Genomic DNA, 14,761 nt, shown 5'->3' on the forward strand with positions numbered 1-14,761 from the left:
AAAGAAAAAAAAACATTTATGAGCAGAAGAAAAAGCTCAAACCTGCAGGTGAAACTGATTTATGAACCAGTGCTAATAAAAGTTATGAGAAAGGATCAACATGATGGAATACCTGCATGCAGGAACACTTTCATGTTTTGCAGCAGGTACAAATGAGGAGAGCGGCTTTCTAAAACCTGGAGTGAAAGTCTTGAATGAACTAATGGAAGCGGCTCCTGGAGTTTCTGGCACACTGTTGCTGCATTAAGAAATGGACACCAGCTGCTTTGTCTAATTAAATCGAAAGCAGCCAAACTTCCTAAAATAAGTTGTCATGAGACACTTTTTTAATTTAGAAAAAAAAGAAGTGAGAGGTCTTTCATTTGATGCTACATTTGCTTTTAAAATGTTGCATTAAATCAGAAATTACAGAATGAGATACAGCGTTTGGTGTGGCGGGACCAAGACAAGGGTTTATGTAAAGAATGAAGAATATGACTCATAGTAATACTAGGAAACATTAAAGTTTTATCTAACTTTATGAATCATAGAAGCTCTGTAGTTGTGGTTTTTGCTGGCCATTGCTAGGTTAAATTTGGTTTTACCACAAGCTAAGGTTGCTTTCACCCTCAGACTTGGCTCAAGTCTTCCGTCTTAATTTGATTTGCTTTCACATGCAGAGCGCTCAGCAGGAGGACTAAAAAAGGAGGAATAACAGTGAGACAATAACACCAAAGAGTTATTTTTGCATTTGTTCTGTTCCCTTCCTCAGCTAAGCAAAATGCTGCTGGCATGAGATTCTTATAGTTGCTAAACTCTATCGTTGCTAAGGCTACCTTTCAGATTTTTATACTATTGACCTTAAAGTAATTTTTCGGTAGGTTTAATGATCTCTAAACCAAACGTTCTTAATTTCTGCAAATATATAAATGAGGTATCATTCCTTCATCTTTTGAACAAATGAGGTTGTGACTTCTGTAGTCATTATAACCAGTCTTTCTATGGTACCTTTTTTTAATACGAATTTGCTAATCCGAATTTTTAAATGACATTTTTTTTGTAGTGCAAGTTATTCAAGTTACAAACTGGCCAATCAGATGCCTCAATGGTCTGCTTAAGGGGTGTGGCTTTCTATTAAGCTCACTCCTGATTGGCAGGAGTGGATCCCATAATAATGTTCACGCAGACCGACTTGGACCAATCACATCTTACTGACGCCGTCTGGCTCCAACATGGCGGCGTCCGGCGGCTGAATTGACATCAGTTGGTTGGATTTGGAAGGAAGTCATTTTCTATGGTTGACGTCACACTCACTCGGTCGTGTTCTCAAAAACAGTCAGTTATAAAAAACAACCTCTGACAATGTCTGCTGATGGAACTGATGGACAAAAGACACACCTGGACAACACAAAATCTATCAAGCAATAATGCGTACTATTTGTTTCTGCACGTTTTTGGTCCACAACTCCTGATACAAAGTCAATGCAATACAATGTATTGGTTCAATCTGTGAATATAAAGTGCTTATTCTCTCTGGTTTTTAAGTTTCAAGTGGTATAAAGTTTGAATGGAAAAAAAGAAAAAACCTTTGACAAGGAAAATAGAAAAAACAGAAAAAAGACCATTTTCAACAACATATCATACATGGTTTGCAGCAGGTGTGTTCATTATTTTGTGACTCATTTATAATGATTCAGTGCAAAAAATGTCCAAATGTTTCTCATTTAAGAGACCCTGAAGACTCTACTGTGTGTCCACCAACATTCACACGTTCTGAAAGAAACTTTTTAAAAGAATCCTAACACGAAGCAAACAGCAACTGTTAAGAAAGTGCAGCAGCTTTTTTCTGATGAGCTTTAATCTTGTGAGTTGAGGATAAAAAGAGACGGTAGCCCAAGTGGACCTCAGATCTGAGCCTCCAAACTATTTCTGATCAATAAAGTTCAAAGACATGAGAAAAACGATTAAAAAAAACAAAATAAAAAAGAGAAAATGTGATGAAAATCAACACCTGCATCCGTCTGCTCTTCTGTTCATCGAGCAGGTACAGATGGAGGGAAACTACGGTGATGAGACCAAACTGTTCATTAGGCGGGCGCTCACATTAACTCCGGCTTTGTCACCACAGAGTGGATGAAACCTGCTGAGAAAATGAAACATGCTTAATGAAGCGTGCAGAGGGTTTTATTGCTGCTTCCTGCGCTGCAGTACACATGTGGAAATCACTTAACGTCCCGAAGCAACACAAGCAGCCGCTCCTGACTGGACGCAGACCTGAATGAGTCGGTTTTCAGCCTCTTTGAGGTGACGGGTGCAAGAAAAGCTGACAAATGTGCAGAAAAACCATATTATCTGTGAAAAAATTTGAGTGAGCCAGGAAATTAAGCATGCAGGGGAAAAAAAAAAAGCAAATGGCAAGAAGAGCTGTGTGCTATAAAAGGGAAATGTGCCAGCGAGTGCGTTCAGATCAAAAAAATCTCATTCAGGTCTGTGTAAGTGCTCCCGTTTGAACAAACACACACTGCAGTTATGCTGCAGTTCATTCTCCACCAAAATGGCTTTTTAATTCTGTTTCTGACAGAAGAGCAGCATGCAGAGAAGAGCGCTTGCTTTTATCTGAAGACACGCAGTTTACTCTGGCACCGAATGAAAAAAAACAACCAGACGCGCCTCACAGGTCAGCGTGTTTATGAATATCAAACAACACGTGATTGACGTACAAAGATCTAGAAAAGATGCACTTCCTTCAAAAATGCATAGCTGAGTGCTAGCCAATGAGGGTGCAAAGCTATGATTAAGAACAAAAGCAATTTTTAAAATACTAAAATAATTCATAAGGCATTCAGGCTTGTGAATGCAGGAGTTTAACAACACAAATGAAGAACAGTTGACTGAAAAAGCGGCAGATAAAGCCAAAGGCCCTGCAGCCTTCAAGACTAATAAACAGTATTCTAAAACAGGCAACCTTTAGTGCTAATACTTATAAAGGCTATAAAAAGTCGGGTTTCTGGGCAGAATATTTAATTATGTTCTGATTGTCATCAGCTGAAAGAGAAGAAATAATAGAAGAGCTAAAGAATGGGATTAATGTTTCTCAAGTGAAGCTCTTTGCTGTTGTTCACCTTTCAGCGAGTCCCTTCAGGGGCTGCCACAACGAATCAGCTTTTACTGATTCACACAAGCGGTTTGGTGGAGTTTTTTTTTACCCCAAATGTCCTTCCTGACACAAACCTGTATTTTGTCTTGGCTGGGGACTGTTACGGGGGGACCCAGACTTAGGCTATATAGTTAGGCAGTAGCGTGAAAGGTCTTGCACTCGGCCCCTCACTGGACAAATCTCATGCCCTCTGAGATGTGCCAGTCTTCCACATAGCAAACTGAGCCAACCAACTGCTTTCAAGTGACGCTCCTTTCTTTTGTTTAAATCAAGGCTTCATAACTCAGTTAAATCTTTTTTTACAATGACAACAAAAATCAGCTTCTACAAACATCTACAGTTCAGTTCTCCCCAAATGAGCTCCACACGTCCTTATAAAGCCATTAAAGCAAGAAAATACTTTAAGAGGATTCATCATAGTAGTAGGTTTAAAGGTTGTCATCTGGACTTGGTTTTTAAAGTTCATAGACATATTTAAGAGGTTTGTTGAACTTACAGAACCAGCTTCATTATCATCTGCTTTGGTTTCTCAGAAGCCTCTGAACCAACAGATGAGTTTAAAGAACCGTCACTTTCTTCTGATTCAGAAGGACTAGGGACTGCTGGGGTCCTTTGGTGTAAAGTCTGCAGGTTTTTCCTGCCTGTGAAAATTGACATATCAGAAGCTCATCCATCCATCCATCCATCCATCCATCCATCCATCCATCCATCCATCCATCCATCCATCCATCCAGCCATCCATCCATCCATCCATCCATCCATCCATCCATCCAGCCATCTTCCTCCGTTTATCCGGGACTGGGTCGTGAAAGCAGCAGTCTAAGCAGAGATGCCCAGAGTTCCCTCGCCCCAGCCACATTCTCCAGCTTCTCTGGGGGAGGACCCTGAGGTGTTCCCAGGCCAGCTGAGAGACATAGTCTCTTCACCGTGTCCTGGGTCTTTTCCGGGGCCTCCACCCAGTGGGACATGCCCGGAACACCTCTCTCAGAAGGACTTCTTTGGACTAAATGGATGACGACTGTGGGGAAAAACACCAACAGCTTTGCATAGGTCAGGGGGGGTCTTAATGCGGGTGTAAAGCTGGAGATGTTAGAGAGCTCAACTGTGCTTTGTGTTGTTCAGAGCTGAAAATGAAGTCCAACACCAACTCTCTTCAGGCCCCTTTGATCTTCCATCAGGACATCCTCAAAACTGAGATGGGAACCTGATGCTGTGAAGCACACCAAGCATGTCAACTTCTCCCAAGTTTATGAGATAAAGGTAAGTTTAAAAAAGGCTTGATCAGTCATAATTTACACCAAACTTCACTGTTTGAGCCAGTTATTCTGACTAGTGACGTCAACCAGAGGATTGCTTACTTCCTGCTCCAAGTGAATGAAGTCAATTCACCACCATGTTGGAGTTAGTAAGCAGTGATTGGTCTGAGTCGGTCTGATACAACATTTCTATGGCAACCACTGTGAGCTTGTTGGAAGTCCACACCCCATACCACTTAAAAGTGGACTTGGGAGAATCCCTCAATCAGATGTTTCAGATATTTAATGTGAGACTACATACTTTTACTGAGGCATCTGATTGGTCGGTTATACCTTGATAACTTGTGCTACAGAAAAACGTTAAAACATTTTGGGATATGGAAAACATGTTAAAACGGTACCAAACGGTAAATTGTGCATACTTGTATAGTGCTTTGCTACTTTCCTCGAAGGTCCAAAGCCCCTTACAGTCACTATCCCATTCACCCATCCACACACTAATAGTGGCTCTGCTGCTGAACACTGGTACTGGTACCCAGTGTTCAGCCACAGAGCCACAGACCCATTCACCCAGTCACACATTCACACAGTGGTGGTTGCTCCGCTGCCAAACACAGGCGCCTGCCTACCACCAGAGGCAAGGTGGGGTTCAGTGTCTTGCCCAAGGACACTTCGACTGTCAGATGTTCTCAGATCAGCCTACAGGAGTTCTTATGTTTAAATATAATTTAAAGAACTTCCTAATACTTTGACTCTGAAATGTATTTAAAAAAACAAAACAGCATTGATTAAACATCACTTTTGTAAAAACTCTTTCTTTAGTGGTGTGAGTCAGAGAGATTAGAGCTGGAAAATCATTGAGTGTAAAAAGTTCAGGTAGCGAGAGAGACACTAAAGGTCAGATCATCTCTTCATCCGGTGTGAGGTCTGCCCTGTGCTTCAGCCCGACAGGAGCACACTCACAGAGGAGCGACTGTGCAGGCCTGAGGTCGCGCCCTCACATGACCCCTCATCCTGAAAGAGGAGCCAAAGCTCCAGCTCTGGGAAATAAACTCTGCAGAGTCTCAGTTTGGCTCGGAGCCTCAGAAGCTCCAATTATAAGAAGCATAAATCTCCAGTAAAGAAATTGCAGGAGGACAGCAGGGAGGAGAAGGAAGAGGAGGAGAGGGAGGTAGAGGGTGTGCTGTGCCGCAAGATCCTCCTCTAACAGGTAATAAGGGCTGAGCGCCGGGTGGGACTCCTGGGAAATCAAGCCACTGCCCCCGCAGATGGAGTTGACCGCTGCAGCCAGCAGCAACGCCGCACAGTGTTACTCAAAGTTTCCTCAAGTAATTTCTCAGAAGTCGGATGGAACATGAACCCTGACTGTCCTGAAGGGCCATCAGCCTCAGGGGGTGGCACTGTGACAGAGACAGAGACACAGTTTCTGAGGAAGCTGCTAACCTGTGACAGTGACAGTGATGGACACTTATCATGCTGCTGCTTCAATAGAAGACATAGAAAAACATGGAGGGAACACAGTAATACCAAATAAATCTCCTTCTAATGCAGAAGCAACAGTCTATTACATGCTAAAGTAAATGGTAAATACTTGTATAGTGCTTTTCTACCTACAAGGACAAAGCACTTTTACAGCCACAGATCCATTCACCCAGTCACACATTCACACAGTGGTGGTTGCTCCGCTGCCAAACACAGGCGCCTGCCTACCACCAGAGGCTAGGTGGGGTTCAGTGTCTTGCCCAAGGACATCTCGACTCATGGTGGTTAAAGGACACTTACGATCATGGGTCGACTGCCCTACCGCTGCACCACGGCCGCCCATAAAAAGTATCTCCATGAGGTGATTTAAAATGTAAAAAAAAGGTAAAATTCCTCTTTAACATTTTAGTCATGGGAACCTTGAACACATCGTTACCTCTAAAACCTGCTGGCTAAATGGAAGAGGTTGCAACAACAAACTTATTGGGGCGACAGTGGCTCAGGTGGTTGAGCAGGTCGTCCAATGATCGAAGGGTTGGCAGTTCGATTCCCCGCTCCCACCAGCCAAATGTCGTTGTGTCCTTGGGCAAGACACTTCACCCTCCTTGCCTCCAGTGTGGCTCCACTGGCATGTGCATGTGTATGAATGATCCTGGTGATGGTCAGAGGGGCCGTAGGCGCGAACTGGCAGCCACGCCTCTGTCAGTCTGCCCCAGGGCAGCTGTGGCTACAACCATAGCTTACCGTCACCAAGTATGAATGAGGAGTGAATGAATAATGGACACAATGTAAGCGCTTTGAGCATCTGGAAAAGCGCAGATAAATCTAATCCATTATTATTATTGAAGTGAACTATAAGCATGATAAAAATTAGAGTTTAAAAAGGGAGGGTGGTTGTCAGGGCCAGGTCAGGGCCAGGTCAGGCCTCCCTGGGACAGGTTGCTACTGCTACTGAATATCCATGGTTGGAACTTTATATAAAATGTATTTGAATCAATTAAATGTTTCCACTTCTGAAGCAGCACTCGGTTTTGTTTTACCCTAAAATTTCCAAAACATAGACATTGGAACTTGGCTTAAAAAGGAATACCACAGAATGCAGAAGCAGTACTGAAACTGCTTCAGCATCAGCAAGGGAAGTGCAGCCAAGCGCTGTTGCGATGACCATTTCTGCTTTCCAGTCTGCTGTTTTAGATTGTCCACTGCAGCTAAACCCAATCGAGTGTGCCCTAAAAATTATTCTATCAACTATTCATAATTTTCTGGAAAGAACTACAGTTTCTATATATCATGATACCAAAACAGACCCTGGTGAGAATATTCCATCAAAAGTGATGCTGCATTGCATGCAGACAGTTTGCATCTGACTTCTCTTTTTTTTATTTTTTTATTTAGATTTAAAGTTTGAGTTTCTATTATGAGAGGTTAAATGGCCTGTATTTATTCTTGTTTATAACTTTAAATTTGGATTAAATCTTTAAATTAGGAAAGCAAAATGCTCATATGATAAGATAATAATATAAGATAATAAGAAACCGATGTGGCCAAAAGGGATTAAGAAAAAACAGATATCTTCAAAAATCCAACAATATGCAGCCAAGCTGTAGATTGGTGTTCAGCAGCAATTTTAGAGTTATAGAAAAACTTTGACCTGTCGTTCTTCATAAGGTTTTTTCTGTTGACTAAAGTTTGGGGCTTGGATTGGTTCATTTTTGTTGATTTTTTGTAAAAGAATTGCTATTTATTTATTATAATTATTATTTGTTGTTGTTGTCAGCCTACTGATGTAAAAGAACCAGATATATTGTATTTTCCACACTATAAACACTTAAAAGTGTTAATTTTTTTCAACAAATGACTGTGCAACTCATAAAGTGGAAAATACACTATATCTGGTCCGTATACATCTGTGAGCAACATCCACACAAGATGAAAACAATGTGGATTATTTCTGCTTCAAACAAGGTTGGGTGTTATTGTGAGTATGCAACACAGTTAACATGTAGTGGTATCGGAGTTTTTTTTGACGTGTTACTAACAAGATTGGGAGCTAGCATAGTTACAGTTCGTTTTAGGGGTGTCAGTCTGTTTTGTTAGATGTTTCAAGCAAGGTTAAGAATTATATGAGGCTAGCACTGCTAACATGGCTGACGTTTTTAACTTGGCTAGCGTGTAGTGTGTTACGAACAAGCTGTAGACTTACTGTAAATGCAGTTAATAAAGTCTGACTGACTTTTCTGAAATAGCCTTATAATAGGTATACATGACATAAGTTTAAAGATATACCATTCATTGATGGTGCGCCTTATAATCTGGTGTGCCCTAAAGTGCAGTAATAGTTGCAAATCTTGGCTGGAGCACAGAGTCCTGCAGTGGCCCCAGCATCTGGAGGAAACACTGCGCGATCTTTGCATCCCAGAGCAGGAGCAAGCTGAAGCTAGGATGTTCACTGTTAGCCATAGACCTTCTGGATGCCATCTGCTTCCAATTTGAAGCAAAGAAAGCTGACCGAAGCATCGTGATGGATCCTAATGCCGCTTTATTGTAGTATTAACTGTTCTAATGCAGCGAACTCCATCTGTTTGGCATCTTAAGGAGCTTAAACCCACTTTAAACTTTAGTAATCATGTTATTGTTGGATTTGGGCAGTAATCAGATTTCTTAAAAATCATCAGTCGTGGTTTAGGCCTTAATGGTTGAAAACAGATCTGAGGATCACGATGAAAAGGCCTGTGGTGGGGGTACATTCTACTATGCCCCAAATGTGAGACGCAGAAGAAAAGTTTGTTTTATTGTGTTTACAGTCACGCATAAATGAGCATACCTGGGCCAACGTGACGTTCACTTTCTTAACCCAAGCACACTTAAAGATTTGCAGAGTTTGGTTAATCCTTAAAGTCCCGCTGGAAAACCCCAAACCATGTTTTTTAGTAACATTTGGCTTTAGGAGGAATTTAACGACTCCCATCCACAGCTCCTAATTAAAATTGATCTGCAGTTGATTAACTGGCTCTTTCTCCAAAATCAATCCGACTGATGATGTGCTGCAGAGTTCAGAGGAAAAAAAAATCGAGGACGCACTCCCAGCGTCTGATGTGCAGTCAATTAGAAACATAATGACAGAACTCGAAAGGCTGAGAAAATGCCGCTGAACAGCGTAATTAAAATGTGCAAAAAAGAAGTTCCATCTGGATCATCAAAGCTTTTCCACAAGTTTAAAACGTTTAAAGTCTTCACTCAGGTAAGAAAAGTTTTGAACACAGGACGAAAAACCCCAAACTTTTTCCAAGATCATTTCTGTACAAGTGATCTCAACCTTTATGGATAAGTTTTGAGTCTGAACTCTGAGCACAACAATGTCTTCCTCACATTGACTGTATAAGAGAACTGGACCGAGTGAGTGTGACGTCACCCCTATAAGACTTTCTTCTGGCTCCAACCCAAGGAAGTCAATCCAGTCGCCATATTTCCATAATATGGACAGTACCATGTTGGAACTACAAGTGGACAGTAAGCAGTATTAGTCGGAGGTAATCTGAGTCAACATTTCTATGGTAACCAATCTCACCAATCAGAAGTGAGCTTGTTTTTTTATAAAAAATTGCTGGTAGCAAAAACAAAAAAATGTCCTATTCTTGTCTACTGAGTTAAAACCTGTGTGTGTGTGTGTTTGTTTGTGTCCGTTTGCACAGAAGCCCCCCAACCCTCAATCAGACTCCAAAAGTTCTTTATAATGTTGAAAATCCACAAATCAATGCTGATTTGCATCTGTGAGGATCTGCTCTGAAACATGACCTCCATGTTGTTGCCGTGGAAACTCTTGACATTTTGAGCATACAGCGGCTTTCAGAGTGTCTTTTAATAACTGCAGGAGGAGGAGGAGTGCGGGAGGTGAAGAATCGAACAAAAGCCCAAAAAGGAGAGCCAGCCTGTGAACGTGCAGAAGACAATAAGAGGATCTACAGTTTTCCCAAGCGCAGAAATGAAGCGGCAGTTCCGTCAAAATGAAAGAAATCAAGTATTAAAAGCATTTCTGACACTGTTCCAGAACATTATTTAAAAGGGAGAAAGAAAAACCTGACTGGAAACCAGACGTGGCAGAATCACAGTGTTTGTTTTAGTAAATGAAGTTTTTTGAGATGACTCAGTAAGGATAAAGAAACACAGTTTTTAGTCAGAAACTGTTGAAACATGGGGATCTTCAACAAGAAAGGCTGGCGTCCTCTTACCCACCAACAAAGAACAAACTGTTCTTTCTCAGACGTGAAAACTCTGTTGAGAATATTCTTCACACAAAAAAAAGAACAAACTTTCCTCTAGGATAAGTCAATCATTCTGTTTTATCTTTCAGTCTGGAGGTCTGTACTTTTAGAAAGATTTTTCACTACAACTTTATGGCAACTCATTTTTTTTATTCTGCAGTAACATGCAACTAATGTTAGCTTTTAATGTAATTCAAATAAAAAATCAGAGCAAACAGCTGATTTTGTCTGCAGGCTTTTTGCACAATTGTAGTGTTCGTCTCTTTGCAGATGACACTATTGTGTAAAAACATCTTCAGAGGAACCTCTCCATTACAGTTCTTCCCGTCAGTCCCTTCAACTTTAACCATCTTCAAATGCAAAACTACACTGAAAAATATCTGTAAAACAGCAACCATGATGTAAATAGGGAACACTGTACAACATATGCAAGACCAGACCTTTTTAATGTGCTTTACGCCAATCAGTTTCTTGTGTCGCCAGTTTTCCTCTCTTTTCATCATTACTGCAATGCATTTCTTATAGGACTACCAGCTTGCACACTCAAACCTCTGCAGATCATCCAAAATGCAGCTGCATGTCTTATTTTTAACCAGCCTAAAAAACTCATGTCAGTCCTCTCTTAAAGCCTTTTGACTGGCTTCCTGCATCAGATCCAAAATCCTGACACTTGCCTACAGAGTGGTGAACTCCATAGCTCCTCTGTACCTGATTTCTCTGGTCCAAGTCTATATCCCCTGAAAATAAGTAATGTCTGCTGGTTCCTGTACAATATTGTAAACCCACCTCCAATTAATACATAATGTTTCAATTTCTTTGGATAGAAGTGATTGCTAAACACTAAAGATCTGGTCAAACAAAACCTCTATTATACAGATTGTTTATGAACAGCAGCAAAAAAAAAAAATACAGATCAGATGTCCCATATTTATTTTATATAATTTCATTCTGAAGAAACCATCTGAACATTTTCAGCTTTACTCAAAGAATGTGTCACTTCTCATCATTTTTCCTCTACCATTTAGGAAAGAAATAAACATTCATCTAATCAAGTGAGATGAAGACAAGCTGTCTCTCCCGATGAAGCAGCAGTTCCATTTTTCCCCTCAGACGACACTTTTAAGACACTGACTGATGGCTTCAGGAGAGATGCTTCAGTCTCTCAGTGTATCCCTTGAATCCAGCATCAGGTGGTGTTTTTGCCGGAGCAGACTCACCGACAGAGCAAGGCCCGTCCGACACTCTGGAGATGAGCCTCTGCTGTTTGCAGGACGCCTGCCGTCTGTAGCATTCATTCTGGTAGGTGTCTCCGTTGGAGCCGCACACTGGCTCGTAGTTTTTGTGGCACTGTGGAGCAAACACAATGATCAGCACCAAACCTAGCCTTTTCTTTCTAAAGCCTAGTGTTATGACTCAGAAAAACATGATTGCTTCAAAGATGACAAATTAGACTTATTTTCTGTTTTTGAAATATAAAAATGCTATTGTAAAGAGAGTATAGCTGTGTGCAAAATCAGGTGTCAATAATTTATAGTAAAAGTAAATAAAAAAAGAGCAAATTCTGACTCTATTTTGACCTGAGTTGGACCAAATATTGTTTAGTCATCATCCACCCGTTTCACTTTTGAAAAGCAATTTTGGGTGATCTTGCATGAAGGTTAGGTTGACTCTCAGAAACAGATTGCAGCTGCACGGACGATCCATACTCCATCACGTTGCAGCCATCAGTCACTCTGCAGGAAAGGCCCACGGCTCTGACCTTCAGCGCACAAACTGCTCAGGTGCCCCTCTCACAGGAGAAAACGTCTCCAGCTTTGAGGAAACTCTTTGAAGGCAAAAGTTGTGAGCAGCGAGCAGAAGCATTTGCTCAGAGGGAGCACTGCCTTTGAGTGCAGGCACAACATGAAGGTAATAAAGCTGGTTGTTGGGTCAGTTGATCTCCTTCACATCAGGCCTCCAGCTGAGGGAGAACAGAGTCTTTCTTCTGCTTTGTTCGTTGTTAGTTTTCTGGGACTTTTTTTAAATGTTGAACAAGTAACTTTGCCTTTCTTTCAATTAAACCTTCTGCTGGAGCTTGTTATCAGCACTTTTAGAGACAAACGCTGGAGTTTCTGTTTATTCATGATGACCAAACCTCTATTTCTGCTTTCAGAGGCAAAACAGCAGCGGTTTCTACGATTAGGAGACATATGGATGCCCACAGGCCTCTGCAGAGGAGCTGTTTAAATGAGGAGCAGCGGAGCAGGCGGGATGAGTTTCAGCTGAGAGGACATGTTTGATGTTGTGGATGGGTGGCCCTCCCTGCAGGTGGGCGGGTGGAGCAGGCGGAGACACCAAAACACGTCTAATGAGACTTTGTCATCACCTCCAAACTTAAAAACACCAGCAGGAAATAACAACAACTATGAATGAAATATGTGCGAATGTACACACATTTAAGATTTGTGTGTACTAAGTAAAACAGGAAGTTGACCAAGAAGGCAAAGAACCAACCAAACCTCCAGGAAGGTCTGACTCGCAGTTCAAAGACTAATTTATCCATCTGCGTCAGAAAGTTAGAGCACAAATCTCTACTGCCATCTGCTCTGAGCTGAGTTTCAGAGAGAAATGTAAAACCTTTCAGATGAGCTCTTAAAGAGCAACAATTTAATAATAAAAGTTGCAACACAAACATTATTGTAAATTCTCTGAAAATTAAACATTCATCATAAAAGTGATCCAAAATGAGTCAAAACTTTGATTTTTTCGTATACTTTTTTTGTAAAATAAGTTATTTTTTTGTTTTAAATCATTTAAATGCATTAAAAGCTAATAAATGGTAAATGGCAAATACTTATGTAGCGCTTTACTACCTGCCTTGAAGGCCCAAAGCGCTTTACAGTCACAAACCTTTCACTCAAGCACACAAACATTCACACTCTGGTGGCGGCTCCGCTGCCAAACACTGGCGCCAGGGACAGAAAATGTATGCATTTGAAATAACAAGCAGTGTAGCAGTGACTTAGTCAGCCTTTTTCTTTAAAAAAAGAACACAAGATGTGTTTGGTTGTTGAGATTTGACAGGAAGCGGTTTAAAGATAAAAAACAACAACAAAAGAAAATTACTTCAAAAACTTTGAAAAATCTTCCAGAAAACAGGAAACATAGAGACTCAGCTTACATTCAGAAGGATAACAACAAAAAAAGAGCAGCAATGCTCATGTAAATACAGGGGGAAAAAGTAGGAAAGAGACCATTTGGTACAGAATTTTCAAAATAAAACAGGAAGTTGATCAACTAACCTGACAGACTGAAAGGTCAAAAAGATCAAGCCTGAAAACAGGCCTTAAACACAAAACCAAAAGATTGCAGAAAGCTAGGACCGTAACAGAATCAGACTCACTGCTGGGTCTGAATCTTCAGGGTGACACATTCACCCATGCGGTTAATGGAAGCAGGATTACAGCAAACACAAGCAGAAAGGTAGTCTGCTGAATTTTTCCAATTTATTTGCAAGTTACTCGTGAAAAAAGATCATATTCAAGGTGAATTCTTAAAAACCTCGGATTCTACCTAATTGAAACATTTCCTATTTAGTCGTTGTGTCTCTTAAGAAGCGTTACATGTTCATTTGAATAGAAAACAAAATGGTTAATTACTTGATTACCAGTCAGAATGCTTTTTAATGCTGTTCTCTTTTTATTCTTCATTCTGAGAACTGGGGATGTGGGGGCAGGTGCTGCTTTAAAGACCCACTCCAATCATCTTTGGATCTATTTTAAAATTCTTCCCAGAGGTCTTTATGATGATGCTGTTTTTAGCCCAAATAAAAGAGCCTGTGTCGTTTTTTAGGACAAAGTTTCTGCAGAGCAGCAGCAGTTCATTAGAAATTCGCCTTTGAATTGAGGGCGGGACTGTTGGTGTAGAGCAACTCCGTCCCCCCTTCCCCTCCCCATTGCAGAGAGCTCAGAGCCCAGCAGATATGCCCTTTTTTCAAACAGTATTTTTTCATCTGCTCCTGCTTTACGATGATTTGAATAAAGAAACACGTTGTTTCCACATTTGTTCCTTTCATGAAAAGCAGTTTCTGCATATGCAGCTCCAACTATAGCCCCCCTTCCCTGACATCGCTTTATATATTTTCTATGTAAATGCAGAATGATGTATTGAAATAAAGCTTGGGAGAGCATTCTGTTGCAGAGGACTGAGGCTCTGGGCGTCACACTGTTCAGTTTTGATGTCCTCCTAAACCTGCAGGCATTAGGATGCTCCTGCTATCACTGGAGCATAAAACTCTCCTCGTGCTGCTTCTTTGTGCGGCTGAAGGTTCCTCTGCTGCCGCCCCACTATTTTCAGGGCAGTTTTCAAAAGCATGTTCTGTCTTTGTTCTGAGACGAAGGACTGTGTTTCTTTCTTTTTCCGCCTCTGTCGTTACAGGAATGCTGCGGCTCGGAGGTAAATTTGTCTTCTAGATGCTGCCCTTCATGCTGCTGCTTTTATCGTGTCATGTTGTTTTGGAAAAATATGCTGGAAGAGAAAAACAGGCTGTCTGAAGAGTAATTGCATTTTGTTACAAAGCGTGTCGCAGGTCGAACTCGACACAGGTCATGTCGCCCACATGTCACAAGAAATTTCACCGTTTTTGA

General features: G+C 41.1%; 1 protein-coding gene across 1 annotated transcript in view; it reads right to left on the minus strand.

Moving 5' to 3' along the window:
* Positions 1–14,761, minus strand: part of tmeff1a (transmembrane protein with EGF-like and two follistatin-like domains 1a) — a 92,103-nt gene that overhangs the window by 23,962 nt on the left and 53,380 nt on the right. The window contains exon 3 of the mRNA XM_011486222.4: positions 11,354–11,483. Coding sequence (XP_011484524.1) covers positions 11,354–11,483 — 130 coding nt within the window. The remainder of the gene's footprint in view (positions 1–11,353; positions 11,484–14,761) is intronic.

This window comes from Oryzias latipes, chromosome 17 (genome assembly GCF_053564925.1).
Source record: "Oryzias latipes strain Hd-rR chromosome 17, Olatipes_Hd-rR_3.1".
Classification (NCBI taxonomy): Eukaryota; Metazoa; Chordata; class Actinopteri; order Beloniformes; family Adrianichthyidae; genus Oryzias; species Oryzias latipes.